The 22,003-nt window shown below is 37.9% G+C and overlaps 1 protein-coding gene across 3 annotated transcripts in view; it reads left to right on the forward strand.

The window, feature by feature from the left end:
• Positions 1-322: 322 nt before the first annotated feature.
• The window catches only part of LOC114310149 (subtilisin-like protease SBT5.6), a 43,857-nt gene continuing 22,176 nt past the window's right edge, over positions 323-22,003 (forward strand). For 2 of the 3 annotated variants that reach the window (XM_082887487.1, XM_082887489.1), the window contains exons 1-3: positions 323-478; positions 3,414-3,606; positions 6,271-6,459. In XM_082887487.1, the coding sequence (XP_082743613.1) occupies positions 395-478; positions 3,414-3,606; positions 6,271-6,459 (466 nt within the window). In that variant the 5' untranslated portion in view covers positions 323-394. The remainder of the gene's footprint in view (positions 479-3,413; positions 3,607-6,270; positions 6,460-22,003) is intronic. The other variant, XM_082887488.1, reaches the window with a different exon arrangement.

The following is a 22,003-nucleotide window of genomic DNA, read 5'->3' on the forward strand; positions in this document are numbered from 1 at the left end:
CATCAACTAGCAAAATAAAAACAAACAGGAACAGAGAGGCCCAATGAAGCAACCAAGTCCCCAGTGAAATTAATTTAGGAGATAAGGTAGCTCCACTTGTGGGGGAGAGAGAGAGAGAGAGAATAGACTAACAATTTTGGACTCAATATTGAAGGCAACTGGTAGACAGGTAATTGATTAGGAAATCAGTTGGTACTGTACAAGTAATCCAATGAATTGGTTAATTGTCTAATCAATTAGTGGTGGCAAATTAATTCAATCAATTAATGGTGTCGAAATCATTCAATCAATCATTCATTTGATTCCCATGCAAATTCTAATGAAATCAACCATTTGAATTCATTTGATTCCACATTAATTTATCAAATCTTACATAAAAAAAACGACGTAAGAGATGAAGAATCATCACTTTATTCTTACATACTTTATTCTCATCATTCTTCATCTCCTTCTCTCAGTATTTTGCGCTCAGCCTCAGGTTTTCCCTTACTTTTCTTATGTTTACTATTTTTGTAACTTTGGTATTCTTTAATTTTTTTTTGTTTTTTTTTTTTGTTTCATGTTTTGATAAACAACCACACAAAAATTCAAAGTACCTATCGTTTATATATGTAGGCTAATATTTTCCTTTGTTTGATGGTCAAAAACTAAGTATAATATTTTTTACGTAAAATATATTTTATCATAAAAGGTAAATTGATTTACCTTTAAATATATATATTTTTTTAATCAGGCTCAATAATATTCAATCTAGATTTTAAGTTGAGCGTCTTTATTCTCTCTATCTACATTTATATAATATAATCTGACCAAATAATCAAATAGAGATATGAAGAATGGTGTAATCAAATCAAATAGTCAAATAGCCAAATAAAGATATAATCTAACCAAATAACCAAATAGAGATATAATCTAGGGGAAGGGATAGACATATATTGAAGTGGGATAGTTCCGGAAGTAGAGATAAAAATCTCCTTAATTTGACTATAACCAAATAGTCCTTAATAAAATCAAATGGGAAACAAGAATTCGTATAATTAATTTCATTTGATGAAACTTAAAACTTAATTTGGTTTGGTTTAATTTGATTTTATGTATATATATTATGATTGAGCAATTGACCCAAATTCAGTTTGGGGATTATTATTTTTGTTGCATTCAATCATTTTTTTATTTTATTCTTAAGTAATGGTATATAAACAAAATTTGTACACAAAAATTTTATGTATAATAATGTGCCGCATTTATATCTACTCATTGAAAGTTTAAAATCGATAATTTATGTCCAATTGTACATGAAAATTGTGTATGAATATCATTTTTTTTTCTTTCTTTATCATTCGTTCTCTTTTAAGATTTTTGTTGTAAAGTTTACTTTATAATTGGTTCTTATTAAGATTTTGGTTGTGAAAACTAATTTAAGTGCTAACCAAACACCTGAAAACAAAAATAGAAACTTATTTTTGCTCAAAATTAAGTTACATGAAAAATATTTTACGACGAAATAAATGGAGCCATAGGGTTTTCATTTGAACAAACATAAATATGAGATATTGTTTGGCTCAGTTTTCAAAATTTATTTTGTCTCACACACATACACACACACACACAAAAAAAAAAAAAGAAAAAAAAAAAGAAAAAAAAAAAACACCTAGCCTGATAAAAGTAATGAAAGAAAAACATTCATAATTATTTTCTCTTTTTTGAGGAAAAAATATTTTTTAACAATTTGAATGTATACACACACACACATATATATACATATATTAGTGCTTATTTTCGCCAAATTAATTTCTATTTTGGAAAGAAAAAAAAAAATCTGAAAAGTCAACCAAACATAAACAATTTACTAAATAAGTTTTGAAATCCAACACTCTGTTTTGTAAAATTTATTTTCTATTTCGTTTTTATTTTTTTATTTTTACTAAAATTTGCTCCTTTTTTTTTTATTTGTTCACTATTTTTTTTTTTTTTTTTGTGGTAAAATCAACACTAGTTTGGTAAAAAAATGCAAGTGTAAATTTCAGATACTTTCATTGAGATTTGCATCAAATACAAATTGTTTTCTTGTGCTTCTAGAAATTACAAATATTTCAATATCAAAATTTGTCATTTAACGTAATTGATAAATAAAATAAAATAAAATTTTTAACTATCCTCTTATATATCAATGAAATTATTAGAATTGTTAATTGAAATATATTCCTAACATCATTCAAAATTGTTACTCCTCCATTCCAAAATATTAGTCTGTTATTCCATTTTTTATTATCCCAAAATATTAGATCATTTTCAAAAATTAAGGATTAAAGTGACATGAATTTCCTATTTTTCCCTTCTTTTAAATTTATTAACATTAATATTTTTGAAGTGTAATAATTGCATTACCAAAGTATAGTTTACGAGTGTGTTTGGTTTCAGTTTTGAAAAAAATAAAGTTTTTTGTTTTTCGTTTTTTTTTTTTTTTTTTTTTTTTAGTGAATATTTTTTAAATATTAAGTATTTTTTTTTTAGATACACCTTACTTGAATGTATCTAAAAAATAAAATATTTGTGAAAAAATATTTTTAAAAATTAATGAATACACAAAAATACTAAAATTATACTGAATTTTTATATTTTTGGTATTTAGTGAATTTTTTAAAGATTTTGTTTCATGAAAATTATACTTTTTTAAATGTATTTATGTTAGGTGTGTCTAAATATTAAAAAAATTTGCTTAAAATATTAAAAAAATTCAGTAAAAACAAATAAATACGAAAAACAAGGAAGTAGAATTTTCTGAAAAGTGTTTTCAAAAAACTGAAAACAAACATGGTGAATATTTTTAAAGTGTAATAATTGTACTATCAAAAAAAGATAAATTCTCCAAAAATGACTAATATTTTGGGACAGAGGAAGTAATTGAATGGTTGATTAATGAAATGAGTTAATTGTTATGCGATTAGAAATTTTAAGAAGGGAGATGTAATTTCTAAAATCACTAGAGGTAATTAATATTTTAACCAAATCACATAGAGTATTTGTAATTTATCCAAAAATTTTAAAAAATAAATCATCATTTTCATATATGATTCTCCCTTTTAGGACCAAAATAATTTTTGAAATTTTAAAAATATTATAATTATTATTTTTTGTGTCAAATTAACATTGAGTTCTCTTTTGGGGAAGAGCAAATGAAAATAATGCCAATGTGTCCCAATACTTACTTGCTGAAAAACCATAATTTAATATATCAATTAGTGTAACAATATATGTTATAACATTACAATTTTAAAACTATGGATCCTATCCATTATACAAATTATAAAGACTTAAAATTTTTAAAATTATATCATATCATTTATTAATAGATTAATTGATATATCAATTGACGTGAATTGCTTTATTCAAATTTGTTTGGATAACCACAGGTTTATATTGTCTACATTGGAGAGCACCTTGGGGAAAAGACTTATCAAGAAATTGAAGATGCTCATCACTCCTATCTACTATCTATAAAGAGTTCCAAACAGGAAGCTAAAGCTTCTCTGGTTTATAGTTACAAGAAGGTCATCAATGGCTTCTCTGCATGGCTCACCCCAGATCAAGCTGCCAAGTTAGCTGGTAACCAACCTTGTTATAATTACAAATACATTCCTTGAGATTTATTTAAAGTATAAATTACTCCTTATAGTTCTCGAAATTACATTCCACCCTTCAACTTTCTAATCGCATAATGAATTATCCTCTTTATTAATAAATTATGAAGTCAATTAACAATTTCTAATGATGTCAAAAATATATTTCAATTAACAATTTAGGTAATTTTATTGTTGTATATGAGGGCAGTCAGGATTTTTATTTTTTCTTTTAATTCTGTTAAATAAATTTTTTTTGATAAGAAAATATTTGTAATTTTCAAAACTACAAAGGGCAATCCGTATTGTAAGTAAATTTCAAAAGATGTGTTTGTAATTTATCCTAATATTTTTAATAAAAATAATTGTTAATATTTTAAACTTCTTTTGCATAACCATTTTAAGAATGATAAGCATATTTAAATTAGTTAAATACCCCTTTTTGTGTGTGTGTAGTTTCCGTTTAGTGCCTTAACAAAAAATTCATTCTTTCTGTTTTTAAAGATGAATTTCCTATGCATGGTTTTTTAATGCCTATACGTATGACATTGAAGGGGTGTTAAAGTTTGTAATTTTAATATAAAAATAAAAATATGTTTATTATATATTTAATATATTAGTTTTGTGGTTTCATTACAAAATCAATGCACAACAGTTATCAAGTTTTCAAAATTAAATGTATAGTTAAACATTTTTCAAATTTATGTTTCTGTTACAAAACTAGCTTTATACTATTTTGAGTTCTATTTTATTTTTTATTTTTATTTTTTTTTTAGTTTTTGATCAACAAAAAAAAATTTCATAAAAAATATGAAATTAAAGATACAAAAAAATGACATATGCCAAAAGAGATTCGAAAGTACAAATCCCCTACTACTACTACTACTAGCACTTGATATTTGAGTTCTATTTTGGTTATGGTGTGCAACTTACACCTTACACCTTATACCTTACACTTACATCTTACACTTACACCTTTTGTAAAAAATTAAACCTTACACTTACACCTTTTTTGAGGTTGCACACCATGTGCAACCCACTTACACCTTACACCTTACACTTACACCTTATACTTATACTTACATCTTACACTTACACTTTTTGTGTAAGTGGCACATGGTGTGCACTTGCACACTTAAGAAAACTCCTTGATATTATTATTAATAGAAGGAAGATGTTATTTGATCACTGTTCATCCCGCTTACCAACAAAACCTATCATCTACCCGTGTGATTATCACCTTTTCTATTGAGACAATTTCCTTTATTTTATTATATTTTGGGTGACTTTAGTTTGGGATGTTTTGGGTAAATGGTAAAAAGTTAGTTTTTTGATTTTTTAACCTTTTTAACTAAAAAAGTCACAAAAAAGCTAGCCTTTTTAGCACAAAAAAGTCAAAAAGTCACAAAAAAAATAAAAAAGTCAAATTTTTACCAACTTTCTAAAACACCACTTTATTGAAGGAATGCTGTGAAAAAATTAAATTTATCTTATAACTCGTTCAGTTTATAATATTGCAACATATTAATGTTTTAGAGATCAAACTCCTTGGTCTCCAAAAGTTTTTAAAATTAAAAAAAAAAAAAATGTTGCAAAAACATTAGTATACCATTTTCAATCATGATGTAAGTTGTCACAAAAAAGGCTGTCCGAAAAAGTCAAAAAAATTACCTATAGCAACAAATTTAAAAAATGTCGCAAATAAATCAATTTTAGGGACAATAATTTTGTGCTAAAAGGTTTACTGTTTTTAGACGAAATAGTAATTTATTACTAAATATCCAATCATATCATTAAAATTACAACAACGATATTTCCTTACTCAAAGTACTTTTGTTCGTAAATTTTTTTATATTAAAACTTAGGTCTCTTTTGCAACATCTAAAAAAATCAATCTATTAGCTTATTTGAGTTACATCATCTCTTTAATTTTTTGCACGTATTTTCATAATAAACAAAAAAATCAATTTATAAGTCATACCAAAACGATCCTTAATTTCTTATACTTTTAACACATTCACGAGGGGACGAAAAATGTTTTGTGTTCTCCATTCAAATTTTTTAGTGGTCGTGAACCTGAACGATACATACTATAAGTAAACTAAGTTTACCCTTGGATGTATTGTTACTGTTGCTGGCTTGGTTGGTAGCTCATTGTTTGTTACTGTTGCTATTTTGTGGATTTGTTGCCTGTCTTGCTGTTCTGTATTTTATCTTTCTTTCTTTGGTTGTTTTTGATTGATTTCTCACCAATCTCGGGTTAAGTACTCACAAATGATTGTGCTTTCTTTATGGTGCCAACCTAGTTGGGATTGTTGAGGTTAGCTATGATACTTTGTGCACTGCTTTGTTGATGTAAATTTTGCATATATTGTGATTTTTTTCATCAATAAAGTATTGTTTTGCTGATAAAAAAAAAAAAAAAAAAAAAGTTTTCTCTTGGATGTGCTTTAGTCTGTTAACAACGCAACTCTAGACTCTGAGAGGCCAACTTTTCTACTTCTACATTTAGTGCAATATTTTTGTGTTCTTGAATTTTATGCTTACTATTTTATTTGTTTAGTTTAGTATATGTAATTTCTAATTCGTTTGTGAATTTTACTATAGAAGTTCCAACAAACCTAGTATGAAATGGATTTTTTTTTAACAGAGAGGGAGGAAGTGATTTCGGTTTTCAAAAGCGAGCCCAAAAGATACAGTCTTCAAACAACAAGATCATGGGATTTTGTGAACTTTCTTGAACAACAAGGACAACATGATTTCACCAACACAAACAATCAACAACTATTGGACAAAGCCAACTATGGAGAAGATGTCATTGTTGGAGTCTTGGATAGTGGTAATTTCAATTCTAAATAACATGATATATATATATATATATGTGTGTGTGTGTGTGCGCGCGCGCGCGCGCCCACCATCACAAACAATCAACAACTATTAGACAAAGCCAACTATGGAAAAGATGTCATTGTTGGAGTCTTGGATAATGGTAATTTCAATTCTAAATTACATGATATATATATATATATGTGTGTGTGTGTGTGTGTGTGTGTGCGCGTGCGCGCGCGCGCAGTGACAGAGTTAGGAAATTAAGTTAGAGGGGGCACTTATTAATTATAATTTTTTGTTTTAAAAAAAAATCGTAAACAACATTAAGTTAATAATAATTTTATGATATAAATTTAAACAAAAAAAATTACATATAGACACCACATTTTTGACCGTCTTCAAGACTTGGACATCATCGTTTGAACACTCGATGATCATCCAAATTTGTGTTCGTTTTGAGTACCTGAAGTTCTTGGTGGAGTGTCTCGCCTTCGGACCTCTTAACTTGTCTGTTTTGTGCTTGGTTGTGTACCAAGAGCTTGTGGCATTGTTTTTTAGGGAAGAGGGCGGCCTTTTGGCCAGCCCTACAACCCATCGGCTAGGCCTTGTTCCCATCGGCCATCAGTGGTGGCCGGTCGGCCTCACTGATGGCCGGTCGACCTTATTAATGGCCAGTCGGCCACAAGTGTTGGCCGAGGGCAATTTTTTCTGCTTTTTCAGATATTTTATGTGTCAGCTGTTGCACACTGAATGTATCCTCCATACACATGTATGCATGGATTCAAACGAGCTTCTAGTTTGTCAAGGAAGCTTTGGCTTGCTTGTTCTATATAAGGGGAGGTGCCACCCCATTTCCAGGGGTTCCAAAAATTTTAGAGCTGAAAATTCCCTCTCTCTCTCTAGAATTCTCTCTCTATATATATTTTAGTGCTTGAAAGTGGGATTTTTCTACACTTTTTCAAAGGGACTCTTAATCAAGCACCTCTATCTTGTTGTTGAGGCTCTTGGAGGTTTTATTTGAGCTCTAAAAGCTTGGTTTTTGTCTCAGAAATGCATGTTTTGCTGTGGTTCTTCAAGGGTGAGTAGTTACCCTCTTTAAGCTTTGTTTTGCTTAAGTATTTGGCCACCTTTGCATGCTATTTTTGGCCTAAGTTTCAACTGTAAAAACCTATGTTTTCAAGTGTTAAAAATAGTGGTTTAAGGCCTTGTTGGGGTTAGGGGTGTCCCCCCCCCCCCCTCTTTTGTGGCTTGTTCGTTATGCTTTGTGCTATCTCTTGAGGAATTTGAAACAATTCTTTTTTGGCCTTAAAACCACTGAACTCCAGGGGACTTTCAGTGGTAGAAAACCTGTTTTGAGGTCCAAAGTAGCAGGGGGTGGCCTCCCCTCCTTGTATCTCTTTGCTATGCCTTGTTAGCATTCCAAAGTGGCTTGTTTTTGTGGTTAATGTAGGCTTGGTTCAAGCATATTTTAGCCTATATTTTAACATGTTTAAGCTCTATTTTGGGCTGTCTTGGTCACTTGTTGCTTGCATCTTACACTTGTAGTGTAATTTTGCTTACTAGCCTTGCATGCCTAAGGTTTTAGCTCATCATCCTAGCATGTGTTAGCTTTGCTCCAGCACATTTTTGCCACTGATTTAACATGCTTGAGGTCTGTTTTAAGTGGTATTAGTCATATATGCTTAGCTTTGTATAGCTATAGTGTAGTTGGGTTTCAATAGCTTTGTGTTTGAGGCCCCTAGCATGCATTACTTGTGATGTTTTCATGATATGTCATCATTTGATATGTGATTTCAGAGCATGTTTCACTGTCATACTCTCATATGTATCACTCTCTCAATGTGTTTCAAAGTTAAGCTTTGTGCCTTGCTTGCAAGCGAATGAATGAGCATGCATTTCTTACTTTTTGTGCCTAAGTTTTAGTGTGTTTTGGCCACTATTTTGGAGTATATATGGTCTGTCCTTAGCTGGTTTGACCATTTGAGATTGATAGTGCCTGCCTCATGAGTAATGTTCTTCACTTGCTTTAGTGCTCTTGGCCCCTTTTAACATGTCTTGCATGCATTGCTTGCATGATTGAGTCTTGTGCATGCCGCTTTAGCATTGAAAGATCAGCATGTTGTTTGCATTGCATTGTGTTTGGATCGGATGTTAATCCAAACACAAGAAATGTGAGATGTTTCATACTCCAAGTGATGAAATGTGTCACATTTCTTGGTTGCCGACCCTCTTGACCATGCATGATAGAGGTGGAGGCTCTTATGTGTTGTTTGTGCATTCACTAACATTGTGCAAGCTTGACACTTCGGCCATCATGCATTGAGATGCATGGTTGGTGGCTTGAGAGTCGAGTACTACGCTCCTTTGAGCTTGAAACATGATAAGGAGGGTAGTTGCACACACATTTCCTTGCAAATATACTGCTATGCCTCTGTTTGTGCACTGTTGCAGCAAAAGGAAAAATTTCAGGAATCAGTGGCCGACCGGCCACATGCCCTAGCCGATTGGCCACCCAAGCCAGCTGACCGGCCACCAATACTGGCCAATGGCCATCACTTCTAGCCGATCATCCCTCAACATGTTCCTGGGATCAAACAGAAACAGTCTGGAAGCTGGCATAATTTTTAGAGGTCCAAAAGAGTGCAAACAGAGGCATCTTGAGGCAAGGCGGTGGATTTTCGGGGTGAAGCCAACCGAGCATGCATATCCCCCTCGCTTCCCGAGGCCGTTCATTCAAATTGCTTAGCTAATTAGTTTATTAGCTTAGTCATTTTTGTAATTGATTAGTTAAGCGTTTAATTAATTAATTCGGTTTGTAATTAATTAGCTTGGATTAGCTAGTTATTTAATTTCAATTGTGTTGTAATTAATTAGCTATTTAGTTAATTAGTTAGTAGATTAGCTTAGCTTTTATTCATTCGGACCCTCCGTCGAGAGGGCACAATGTTGTAATAAGGGTGCGTGCGTGTGTGCATGTCTTCCAACCCCCATTTCTTTCTCCCTTTTACTTATCCGCTTTTGATGGTTAGTTTAGGGCATATCTCAATTAGCATACCTTATGCTTTTCATGCGTGCATCATTCATTTGTCTTGCAGGCACCGAGCTCGGCGCATCATTCAAACTGCAACGTATTTTAATACACTTTCTTGAATACGTGTTCCAAAAAATGTTATCAAGTGTTGCATTCATATGCCATCTTAGATAGCCGAGCCTATTAGTTACATTATTGCATGCGTTGCATTAGGCATCTTCGACATAGCTAGGATCATACATGATTTCTAACTAGTTTTCTGTTTTGGCTCGGAGTACACTGTAAGTGTTTACGCTTTAGCATACTTGCATGAGTGTGAGTGTTGCCATGTTTAGCATGCTTTCCATGAGGCTATTTGCTTAAGTGTTTAACTGCATTAATGCCTGTGGGTGAAGGCTTTATTACTTGAATTTGAACAATTCATTAAATGTGAGTTTTAAGCCCACTTTGCGGAGTGGCAAATCATGTTGTTTTAAGCCCACATGAGGGTGGCAAATCCGCATTTTAGCCTATTTGCGAGTAGCACTTCCAAACCATTTTCGAAAAATGGACATGAGATGTTTTGTTCCAAATTGAGTGATTTAGTCTATACTTGTATGTTGTGCGCATCACATAGTAAAGTTAGCTAATAAACTGGAATAAGAACACATGTGTTTTCGAAATAGCATATCATGTTTAGTAGAGGCCGATCCTTTGATCGGGCGAGCGGGGGTGCTCATTTCAGGACCTTCCCCTCTTGTACCCAAGTTCCCGAGCTGAGGCAACTTTGGTGATGACGGACACGTGGCATTAGGCACGAGTCAGGGTTTCCTAAATTTTTCAAAATAAAATATTTAGGTGGCGACTCTAAAACCTGGCAAAGCAATCCATGTTTGGTACTTTTTGATTAAAATCGACTTTCCAAAATAATTTGTCGGATTTGGACTCTTTGGTGATTTATCAGTCTTACATTGCACTTTGTGAGATTAGATTCAGAACCGTGATAGGAGTCTGAGTTGTAGCAGCTAGAACCCAATTCGCGCCCTCTCCAAAAGGGGGGCCGAGCGGAGAGAGTTCGGGGCGGTCTACAGTTTCTGGCGACTTTGCTGGGGATTTAGAGAACTTGACTCGAACTCGTGATATGTTGTTTTGTCTACACTTATGTATTTCTTTGCATTGCATTTGCATTGGTGCTCTTAAGTCACAGTGTTTGCCATCTGCTATTCCTGAACGGTTTACCGAAGGCTTGCTTGGAAAAGCGTGCCATAAGGCTGACCGGTTACGGGCTCTGCCACGATGGAAACACAAACCTCAATTTTTACCGAGGCACCCTTTTCGACCATTCGGCCTAGTCGCATATCGGAAGCCATAGAGACCATTCCAAGCTAGGACAGGCCGCTTACTCGAATGTAGGTTGTTTGAAGCCGCTGCGTGCGTAGTGATACCCCAGCTCCTAACAAAATAGAACAGGGAAACCCTACCCCACCATAGGGGTGTTTTGGCTCTCACTTGCTTGATACATGCTTTTAGAGTGAAACTCTGCAGGAATATATGTATCAGTTGCAAGTCTGAGTATCGGCCTGAGGGTATCAGCTTTCAGGCAGAATTTTGGACAGAATTCAGTAGAGAGCACAGTCATTCAGCTATGCTCATATTTGTTCTGGTGAAATCAGGCTGAGATGCTGTTTGTTTTCTCTTTTTCAAGGAGGTAATCTTGGAACCATAGCTTCAGAAGGCTTCGATACCTCCCGGGTACATTGGAATTGTGTTGATAGACTTTGTTAGAACAGAGATTCAGTTCAAAAGGGCAACCAGTGTTTCCTTCTCCAGTGGAAAGGCAAAGAAAGACTAGTCAGGGTTCACCGGTCCAACTGATCCGACAGCCACCAATCGCATCACCTTTGTTCAAACTCAGAAGACTGTGATGGCACAGAGTCCAGAAGAAGTTGTAGCCATGATAGCGGCGTTAAACCAGGGAATCGTCAGGCAGGATGAGACCAATGTTGAAATGCAATGCTCATCTGGGGCATCTACCACACATCCAGTCTCGGGACCCCAGGTGAACTTTGACCCACTTCCGCCAGTTGAAGATTTGCATGGTACGGATCCTCAAGAAGGGTTGGCTCAAACTCGAGTTTTCAAACTTCTAGTGCAGCCTAATGAGAGGCTTTATTCTCTCGATATTAATGAGCCCGACCTGACCTCATTAAAAATTGCTAACCCTGAGAAGCAATTCAAAAAGGCACATGGCCTTAACTCCATTCCCGACATTGAGGATAGGTACACCGAGGCTTCCGTACGACTCCCAGACAGATTCAAAATGCCACATATTGATCGTTTCGACGAGACTGGAGATTCTATGGTACATGTTTGACTTTTCTTGGACATCCTAAAACCGATGCGTCTGACTAAGTCGCAGAAACTCTCTCTGTATGGTAGAACCTTGTCGGGTGCAGGCGCCACTTGGTACGTCGAGTTGGAGAATATAGTGAAGCAAAACTGGGAAAAGTTGGCTGAGGCCTTTGTCGATCAGTATTCTTACAATACCCAAGTTGAAATGACCATTCAAGAGCTTGAAGCAACCCACCAGAACCCAACAGAGCCTTTTGTGGAATTTGTTGCAAGGTGGAGAGCAAAGGCAGCACAGATGACAGATCGCCCTTCTGAGAGGGATCAAGTGCGGATAGTGGTGTAGAATCTTGAGCCTGATATGCTGCAAAAGTTAATAGTGGCTCCACCATTCACTTTCAGAAGTTTGCATGAACTGGGGGTTCAGATTGAGAGTGCGTTCAAGAGAGGGATTATTCCCAAAATAAATGAACCGGTAAGGAGGGTGTTTTCCGGGGGTACCAATGCTGGCGGTGGCACTGCTCCCAAACCCACTAAAAGCAAGACAGTTGCCATATCCGACCTTTTTTCCAAATTAAGCCTACAAACAGCCAGCCCAACCCAAGCTCAGGGTAGAACTTTCACCCCTCTCTATATGAGCCTAACCAGCGCACTAAAAGTCCTGATGGAAAGAGGGTATCTCAAACCCCTTAATCCTCAACCTCTGCCTGACCTACTCCTTACCGGACATAACCCAACCAAATACTACGTGTATCATCAACAACGCGGTCATGGCACTGATCGTTGCTACCGCCTTCGTTATGAGGTCCAAAATCTCATTGACAACCAGACGATAGCTCCACCTCAAGACCCTAATGACCAAGTACCTCATCCACATCTCAACCTCGTACATACACTATAACCCACCTACAATCCTAGTATGTACACCCCGACCCATCTACCCAAGCCTGAGGTGTTTATCCCAGAAACCACGGGCATGTGCAAGAAAAATGCCCTCGAACCCCAAACATCTCAAACCCATAAACCCACTACTTCTGAACTAGGGAGCATGATTGAAGATTTGCAGAGAACTGTGGCAGATTTAGCTTTTGGGGTTTTGGCTCCATCACCGACTGCATTTGAAGAAGGCCAATCCCTTGGCAAAGCGGAGGCAAGTGGAAAGAACAAGGTAGGGGCAAGCATTGGTCCCCATGAACACTTTCAATGGGCTGTTGAGGCTTTGAAAGCCGAGGGACTGAACAAACAACAAGTGCTCGCAGTTGTTGCAAAGACTGTGGATGACACTTTTGCCACTCAGAATGAGAGCAGTTTGAACCGATGGGCAAGCCGGAAGAAGGGCCGTCGTACCAGAAATGTTCCTCTCAACTTCAGTCCTACATCTATCGGAGATCAGCAGATCCAGTCAGCACCTGCCAATCCTTTCGCCAGTACATCCAACCCGACCACCCCACAACAAGCAAAATATCCACCCCGGGGCCAGAGGATTTTTACCTCCGCTCTATATGTCTCTATCAGCAGCCTGAAAGGTCCTGATCAGACAGGGGCATCTGAAGCCACTGGAACCATGCCCACTGCCAAATAACTTCCCTCCCTCTCATAACCCGGCCAAATATTGTGCCTTCCATCAACAAACCGGTCATGACACTGACCTTTGTTTTCGTCTTCGCCATGAAATACAAGATTTGATTGATAATAAGGTCATTGTCGCACCAGGCTCTGCAAAGTCTATCGGCACTGGATCAGTGAACTTGAGGGATAATGTGATTATGTGATCGGGGGATGAACCACCTGCTGATGGCGCTCAGTTTACTCCTGATGTAGTGGATGGCACGCACTGTTTTGAGCAAATTGCGAATGCTAGTTTCTGTACTTTCTGACTTGGGTATTGCGTTAGTTCTATTATGTTGTATTGAGTCAGTCTTTTTGTACTGAGTCAGTCGAGTCTATCTTGTTGTATCAAGTCAGTCCTGTTGTGTTAGAGTCAGGTGATTTTGGGGCTGTTACCTCGGACATCACTATCTTATTTTGTGTTTGTCTTTTACATCATTTCTTTTGCGTCTATTTCTGCCATGAAGCCAGTTGTGCCAGAAGATTTAAATGAAATGGCAGTGCTTTTCACCTACTTTTCTGTGCCTTGAAATCATTGCATTGACCAAAGTTTTTCAAAACTTTTTGAACATTGTAATGAAAACAAAGAGGGAGGAATTCATTGGGATTTGCAAAAATTTGATCAATTGAGAGAAAGAGAGGCATGCTAAGCCCTTAATGAATGAGATCATGCTTGTTAATGTGAGTACTGAAAAGGATCCTGGCTTGATCCAGATTGGTTCTACACTATCTTCAGCGCGAGCGACTAGTCGCTTTCTTAAAAGATTTTAAAAAATGTTTTTGCATGGTCCTGCGAAGACATGCATGGAATTGATCTTGAGATTGTGCAGCATAGGATCGCTCTCAGCCTCAAGACTCAAACCCTTTTTCTTTCAAACCTTGAACTTGGATTCAGAATGTTCAACGATCAACCATAATGTGAGGCTTGTATGGCCAGATTTGAAGCAGCCCATGAACTAGGGGCAATAAGGTCATATGACATCAAAGGAGGCCCGTCAGGCCAGATTTGAAGCAACCCTCAAACTAGGGGCAAGAAAGTCAGATCAATAAGATCAGATGTTAGCAAAGGAAGCTTGCAAAGCTAGATCAGAAGCATCCCTTGAACTAGGGGCAAAAAATGACAGATGTACTCGAAGAGTCAAAGATGAGTCTTTTCCGTAAACCAATAAAGACTGGCCAGAAAGCCAAATCCAAGAAACGGAGAGAAGAAAATTTTGGCTGAAGGACAATTGAGTTCCTATTCACAACACTAGGGGCAACTTTAGCCCCCATTGGATGGACTCCTACATCATCAGCAAACAGCAGCCATTCTCCTGGATTCAGATGGCTTCAAGATCCTACGACCAGTCAACATGGACAAGTTACACTTTTTACCCTTGAGAGGCTCGCTGGGCCAAAAACCCGGAAGGGCGACCCAAGCAAAAGTTAAAGCAAAGGAAAAGAAAAAGAGAAGATGAAAAAGAAAAGATGAAAAGAAAAGGTGAAAAGAAAAGATGAAAAAGAAAAGAAGAAAAGAATTGAAGAAAAGGAAAAAAGCAGAAATGAAATGAAAAGAAAAGAAAAATAGAGCTCGCAAGGTTGAAAACTCGGAAGGGCGGTCTTGGCAAAAGTTAGAGCGCAAAAGGAGAGCGTCAACAGCCGAGTGAACCCCAACCCGGAACTACGTCAGGCCTGATTCCCATGTTTGGGATACGTAGGCAACTTCATCCTGAAGTTCGGCCCCAATCATTTTCAGCCTGCTTGGGTCATCCATGTTGATTGGTTTATCCTTGTTCAAACTCGACTATCTTATCCATGTGCGAATTGGCTTGTTTTCGTTCAAATTCGGACTGTAATATTCCGTTGGAAGATTCAGCTACAAGACAATTCAAGTTTAGATCTGAGGTTGTGCATCTCAAGAGTTAATTCTGTGTTGGTTGAGCAGTGGCCATTTGCAAAAATAGTTTTTGAGAATTTTTACTGAGGTTGGCTAATTCTCTCAAAAATTATTCCATTTTTCCAAAACTAGACCATTTCTTGGACCCAAAAAAGAAAAATTTTCAGTGCTCACAACTTGATTTGCATGATTTCGAATCAGAAAATTGAACAAGCATGTTAATCAAACTCTCATATTGGTCAAAATTGTTTTAGCAGAAAGCCAAAAAACAAAAAACAAAAAAATGGTCAAAATGATGAACTAGGGGCACAGTTGAGTCAGGTTTTCTGTCTTTTCCCTATTTTCAATCTACTTGCCAGAAAAGGGCACCATGCTTGCCGAAAAAGGCACTCTACTTGCCAGAAAGGGCACAACTGAAGCTAACAAGCAAAGGGCAAAAAGCTCTCACATCCTTCAAGCATCGAGGTATCAAGCCGAGTTCGTAGCACGAATTGAAAATAGAGCAGGATGTTTGATTCCTTCATCTGGATGATCATGCTCAAACTGGCGTCTGACTCGGAATGGGGACGTAGAAAACGTAATGTGTCAGACCAATCAATTATATACCTGGCCGGTGGGACATGTTGTAACTCGCCTCGATCAAGCTAAGCCAGGGGCATCATCAACCGATCTCAGTTGCAGATCTGCTGCGCATCTGGTCGCAACACAACCCCTCTGTGGGAAAGCTCACTATTGTGAGCAAAAGAAGGAGCATCTAGTAGAATACTAGGGGCAAGAGCCCACAACTTCCTGTTTATCCATCAACCACCCAGGGGAGGGATAAAAAAGTAGAGAGATTGAAGAATAGAGAGATGTGCGCTGAGAGAAAAAGTGAGAAAAGGGCTTTTTCAGAAAACAAGAGATAGAGTGCCAGAGTGGTGTGAGAATCACAAATAAGAAAGGGTGGAAAACAATACCTGGCAAAGCTGTGGGCTCTTTGTGAACTGAGAGGTCTCTCGCCATTGGAGCACGTCTGAGTGTTGTGTGTGTGTTTTTGTTTGTCTTCGGTCTTGTTTGAGTCGTTTTGAGTATCAATAGATGTGTTTAGGTTGTTTACCTTTGTTTCCCTTTGTTGAGTCATTTTGGCTGTGGTTAGTCGTAGGCTCAATACCAGGTTGAGAACTCATTTCTCAATTTCAATTTCAAAAATAATTTTTTTTGTGCTCAGAGTGCTGTGCCATTCTCCACATATGTGCAAAACAGGATTTGTTCTTTCATAAAACTGCAGGGTTCAACCCATGTCATATGAGAACAGTAAAACAAGGACCTATCTGAAGCTATATAGGTTCCAGACTACAAAGCAAAAGGAAAGAGGGAAAATTTGGAGCATCTTAGTGTGTTTCAACTTCAGTAATTTTCGAGATTGCATTTCGAATGTACCTCATTAGGTCTTGTCAATGCTCTGAAGTACAAGTGTAACTCTACCTCAAGCTCAAGCTCAAGCTCGCTTCAAAGCCAGAATGGCAATCAGAAGTGCTATCCATGAAACATCATTCCCTGCCAGAGGCATCTTGGCTGTGTTAGCAATGAGTTCCTAGGAGACTAATTGCGACGGTGGAAACTAGAGTTCGAATGGATGATGCCCAGAACGCAAAGGTTCAGGATTTCCGAGACTGAAGTCTGGTTTAAATACCCAGGGGTGTGTCCCCGGCTTGAAATCTGTATGGAAGCCCCATAGGTTGAGGTAGCGGGTATGCACCTCAATTCTGGATACTGAACCAACCTAGTCTGTCACCCCGTTGAAGAATAGGGAAAGTTGTGAACATGGTCAGGAAGAAAGGTAGTAACTACGGTTTGGAAGCACAATCGAAAAGCTGAAGATCCTCAACAGCATAAGGCACGATATTGTATGTACGGTTCATTCAGAGGCATTCCAGGTAAGATCATTCCTGTCCTTTGAACTCCGTTGGTTAGAAATACTCGGGAACGCCCAGTGTTTATACCTCTCTCCTTTGGTTAGAAGCGTTTGGGGCGTGTGCCCGACGCTTATACCTCCTATTTTGGTTAGAAGCGTTTGGGGCGTGTGCCCGACGCTTATACCTCTCTGCTTTGGTTAGAAGCATTTGGGGTGTGTGCCTGACGCTTATACCTTGTTTTGGTTAGAAACGTTTGGGGCGTGTGCTCGACGCTTATACCTCCTCTTTTGGTTAGAAACATTTGGGGCATGTGCCTGACGCTTATACCCCTCTGCTTTGGTTAGAAGCGTTTGGGGCGTGTGCCTGACGCTTATACCGCTTTGCTTTGGTTAGAAGCGTTCGGGACCTGTGCCCGACGCTTACACCTCTCTGCTTTGGTTAGAAGCGTTTGGACCGTATGTCTGGCACTTATACCTCCCTGCTGGTTAGAGACATTGGGTCGTGTGCCCGATGTTTATACCACCTCCTTCGGTTAGAAGTGTTCGGGACGTGTGTCCAACGTTTATACCACCCCGTTGGTTAGAGACATTGGGTTGTGCGCCCGATGTTTATACCACTTATTCGGTTAAGAGCATTTGGACCATGTGTCCGACGCTTATACCATCCTGTTGGTTAGAGACATTGGGTTGTGTATTCGATGTTTATGCCACCCCTTTGGTTAGAAGTGTTTGGACCGTGTGTCCGACGCTTAATACCACATTTCTGGTTAGAAGCGTTTGGATCGAGTTTCGACACTTATACCTCTCTGGTTTAGGTTAGAAACATTGGAACGTGTTCTGATGATTATACCACCCTCCGGTGTTTGCACCGCTCCCTTTTCCCTCTCGTGTGTGGCACGTTAGGACGCTTTGGTTTAAAGCATCTAGACGAATTCCAATGCTTATACTGCTCTTTGCATAATGTTTGGATGCGTTTCAATTGCTATCACTGTTCCCTGTGGCTTGGAACCTTAGGATGTGTCCTTAGGTTCACACCACTTCTTTCTTCACGTGTGCCACGTGTTGGGATCTTGTTTGCCGCCTCAGGTGCGCCTGACGGTTGTTGTTCTTTTGGCTATTTCTACGTGATGCGTAGTTAAAATTGCATAATTTTCTTACATCCTTTCTATTGAAATGTGTGAGATTGCTGTCACTTGTCTGTTTGTTTACAATGTTGCATTTATTTTGCATAAGTGTTTCATTAAAGCCCACTTTGTATAATCATAAGCTATGCCTTTGCATTGTGCATGTCACTTGCATTTTGCCCCTGCCTGCAGGCACATTTGTTTTGTTGTCTTGTATGTTTGTCTAAGTCTTCGGCCTTGTCAAAAATGGGTCGTCTCTGGGCTTTGACACTCACTCCCACCATTTCATGACTTTCGAGTTCTGTCAAAAATGGGCAACTGTAGACACCCTATTTTTGACCGTCCTCAAGACTTCGACGTCATCGTTTGAACACTTGATAATCATCCAAATTCGTGTTCGTTTTGAGCACCTAAAGTTCTTGGTGGAGTGCTTCACCTTCGGACCTCTTAACTTGTCTGTTTTGTGCTTGGTTGTGTACCAAGAGCTTGTGGCTTTGTTTCTAAGGGAAGAGGGTGGCCTTTTGGCCAGCCCTACAACCCATCGGCCAGGCCCTATGCCCATCAGCCAAGCCTTGTTCCCATCGGCCATCAGTGGTGGCCGGTCTGCCTCACTGATGGCCGGTCGACCTTATTAATGGCCGGTCGGCCACATGTGTTGGCCGAGGGCATTTTTTCTGGTTTTTCAAATATTTTGTGTGCCTGCTGTGCCAACTGTTGCACACTGAGGGTATCCTCCATACACATGTATAGATGGATTCAAACAAGCTTCTAGCTTGTCAAGAAAGCTTTGGCTTGCTTGTTCTATATAAGGGGAGGTGCCTCCCCCTTTCCAGGGGTTCCAAAAATTTTAGAGCTGAAAATTCTTTCTCTCTCTCTAGAATTCTCTCTCTCTCTCTCTCTCTCTCTCTCTATATATATATATATAATAGTGTTTGAAAGTGCTTGAAAGTGGGATTTTTCTACACTTTTGCAAAGGGACTCTTAATCAAATAGCTCTATCTTGTTGTTGAGGCTCTTGGAGGTTTTATTTGAGCTCCCAAAGCTTGGTTTTTGGCTCAGAAGTGCATGTTTTGCTGTGGTTCTTCAAGGGTGAGTAGTTACCCTCTTTAAGCTTTGTTTTGCTTAAGTATTTGGCTACCTTTGCATGCTATTTTTGGCCTAAGTTTCAACTGTAAAAACCTCTGTTTTCAAGTGTTAAAAATAGTGGTTTAAGGCCTTGTTGGGGTTAGGGGTGTCCCCCCCCCCCCCCTCTTTTGTGGCTTGTTTGCTATGCTTTGTGCTATCTCTTGAGGCGTTTGAAACAATTCATTTTTGGCCTAAAAACCACAGAACTCCATGGGATTTTCCATGGTAGAAAACCTGTTTTGAGGTCCAAAGTAGCAGGGGGTGGCCTCCTGTGATACCCCTGTTCCGTATTTTGCTAATTTATCTTCCTTATGCATATGATTATGTGTTTGATATGATTTTGAGTGTCATTTATATGAATATATGTGGTTTTTAATTTCTATCTATTCACCGTAGGAATATCTGTTTGATTATCTGCCTCGAAATTTAAATTGAAGGCCTTATCGGCCACAGAACCCGAAATTGATTACGCCCTCGTGATTGTCATAATTTTTAGAGCCTACGGTGAAATTTAATTGAAAATTAATTTGGATCAAATTAATTAGATTAAATTAATGGGTTAGTGCTTAATTATTTTACATTAGAATAATGTATTTGAGAAGGAGCTTTTAAAGGCCATTATACACCCTCCCTTTGTTCCTTTTGGAGCTCATCATCCGAAATTCCTCTCTAGAGAGAGAGAGAACAGGATTTAGAGAGAGAGAGGGTTCAATTTTGAAGATTTTGCTAAGGAGCTCAAGCTTTGAAGGGCTAGGCTCAAGAACTTGCTTCTATTGAGAAGATTGAGCTTCTAGGTGAGTAATTGATTATAAATTCATGAGTTTAATCTTGTAATTTTGTGAATTCAAAGTTGAAGGGTGATCAAGAACAAGAATTATGTTGTATTTGATGAATTTGAAGTCATGGAATGCATGCATGTGTATAATTGCCATGAATTGGTATAGTTGAGCATGAAAAATATGATCCATGTAGAATCTTGGCTAGAATCCATGCTTGTGACCACCATTTGTACAATTTGAGTTGAAATGGAAGTTATATTTCACATGCATGTACCATTCATAAGAAGTATGAGCTTGAATGCATGAAATTGTTATGTTGAAAGTGAATTTGGTGTAGATTGGGACATATATGTGATTAATTTGTGAAATTGAGCTCCATTGTGTTGTAATTTGGTGTTGGTACCATGTTAGTATATGATTATGTGAAGTTTGAGCCAAAAGCATGCATCTAGAACCATTGAATGTCGAATTGGAGCTCAAGAACATGTTCTAGAAAACCAGAAAATTTGATGTCTGTTCGAGGGGGGAAACCGATGCTCGAGCGTGAATTTCGTGCTCCCAGTATTTTTGCAAACTTGGATGTCCGCTCGAGCGGGGAAGTTCACGCTCGAGCGGGGAGCTATGTAGACAGACCTTCAGCTCGAGCGCCATACTTCACACTCGAGCGTAATTTTGATGCATCCAGCACTTTTGTAGACCTCATGGGTCCGCTCAAGCGGGGAAGTCCACGCTCGAGTGGGGACCCTATTTTTTTGGAATTTTGAAAATGCATTATGTGTTCCGTTTTCCGTTCCCTTTCACTTCTAAATACTCTTAGGCATACATTGAGCATGGTAAATGAGTTAGAAGAATAAGAATTAAGCCTAAATAGGAATATGTGAATTAAGAATGGGTTGAATCGGTTGTGACCCATATGTGTTATGTGATGTGTAGGGTCAAGCTCCAGAGCAAATCAATCAGCCGATCACTGTGAGTAATATCTAACAAAGATATCTAAAATATGTTATTGTCCAATTGCTTACGTCCATGTAAGTTTTATAAGATTCGTTGATTCGATTGGTGGACAATGTTTGCTATACCAAATGAATGGGCCAGAGGCCATTTTGACAAGAATAAATGAATGGGTCGGAAGCCGTTTTGACAAGAATAAATGAATGGGCCGGAGGCCGTTTTGACAAGAATAAATGAATAGGCCGGAGGCCGTTTTGACAAGAATGAATGAATAGGCCGGAGGCCGTTTTGACAAGAATGAATGGATGGGCCAGAGGCCGTTTTGACAAGAATAAATGGATGGGACAGAGGCCGTTTTGACAAGAATGAATGGATGGAGCAGAGGCCATTTTGACATGAATGGATGGGTCAAAGGCCGTTTTGACATGAATAAATGGGCCAGAGGCCGTTTCGATATGAATAAATGAATAGGCCAAAGGCCAGTTTGACACGAATGACAATTTGACACGAATGATAGTTTGACACGAATAACAGTTTGTTATTTGAATGGGCCAGAGGCCAGTTTGACATGAAGGAAAGGATGGGCCGAAGGCCAGTTTGTCATTTGAATGGGCCAAAGGCCAGTTTGACATAAACGAATGGGCTAGAGGCCAGTTCGATGTGAACAAAAGTACGAATGGGGCCAAAGGCCAGTTTGACCTGAATGATACTAATGAATTGGACCTGAGGCCGTATGATGTGTTTGGAACCGCGGTTAGTTAACCTACATATGTCTATGCATGTATGTATTAGTTAGAAATATAAATTGGGCCCAAGTCCGTTTCATGTATATTGTTCC

The sequence above is a fragment of the Camellia sinensis genome, chromosome 9 (assembly GCF_055761805.1).
Source record: "Camellia sinensis isolate YWXY chromosome 9, ASM5576180v1, whole genome shotgun sequence".
In the NCBI taxonomy this organism is placed as follows: Eukaryota; Viridiplantae; Streptophyta; class Magnoliopsida; order Ericales; family Theaceae; genus Camellia; species Camellia sinensis.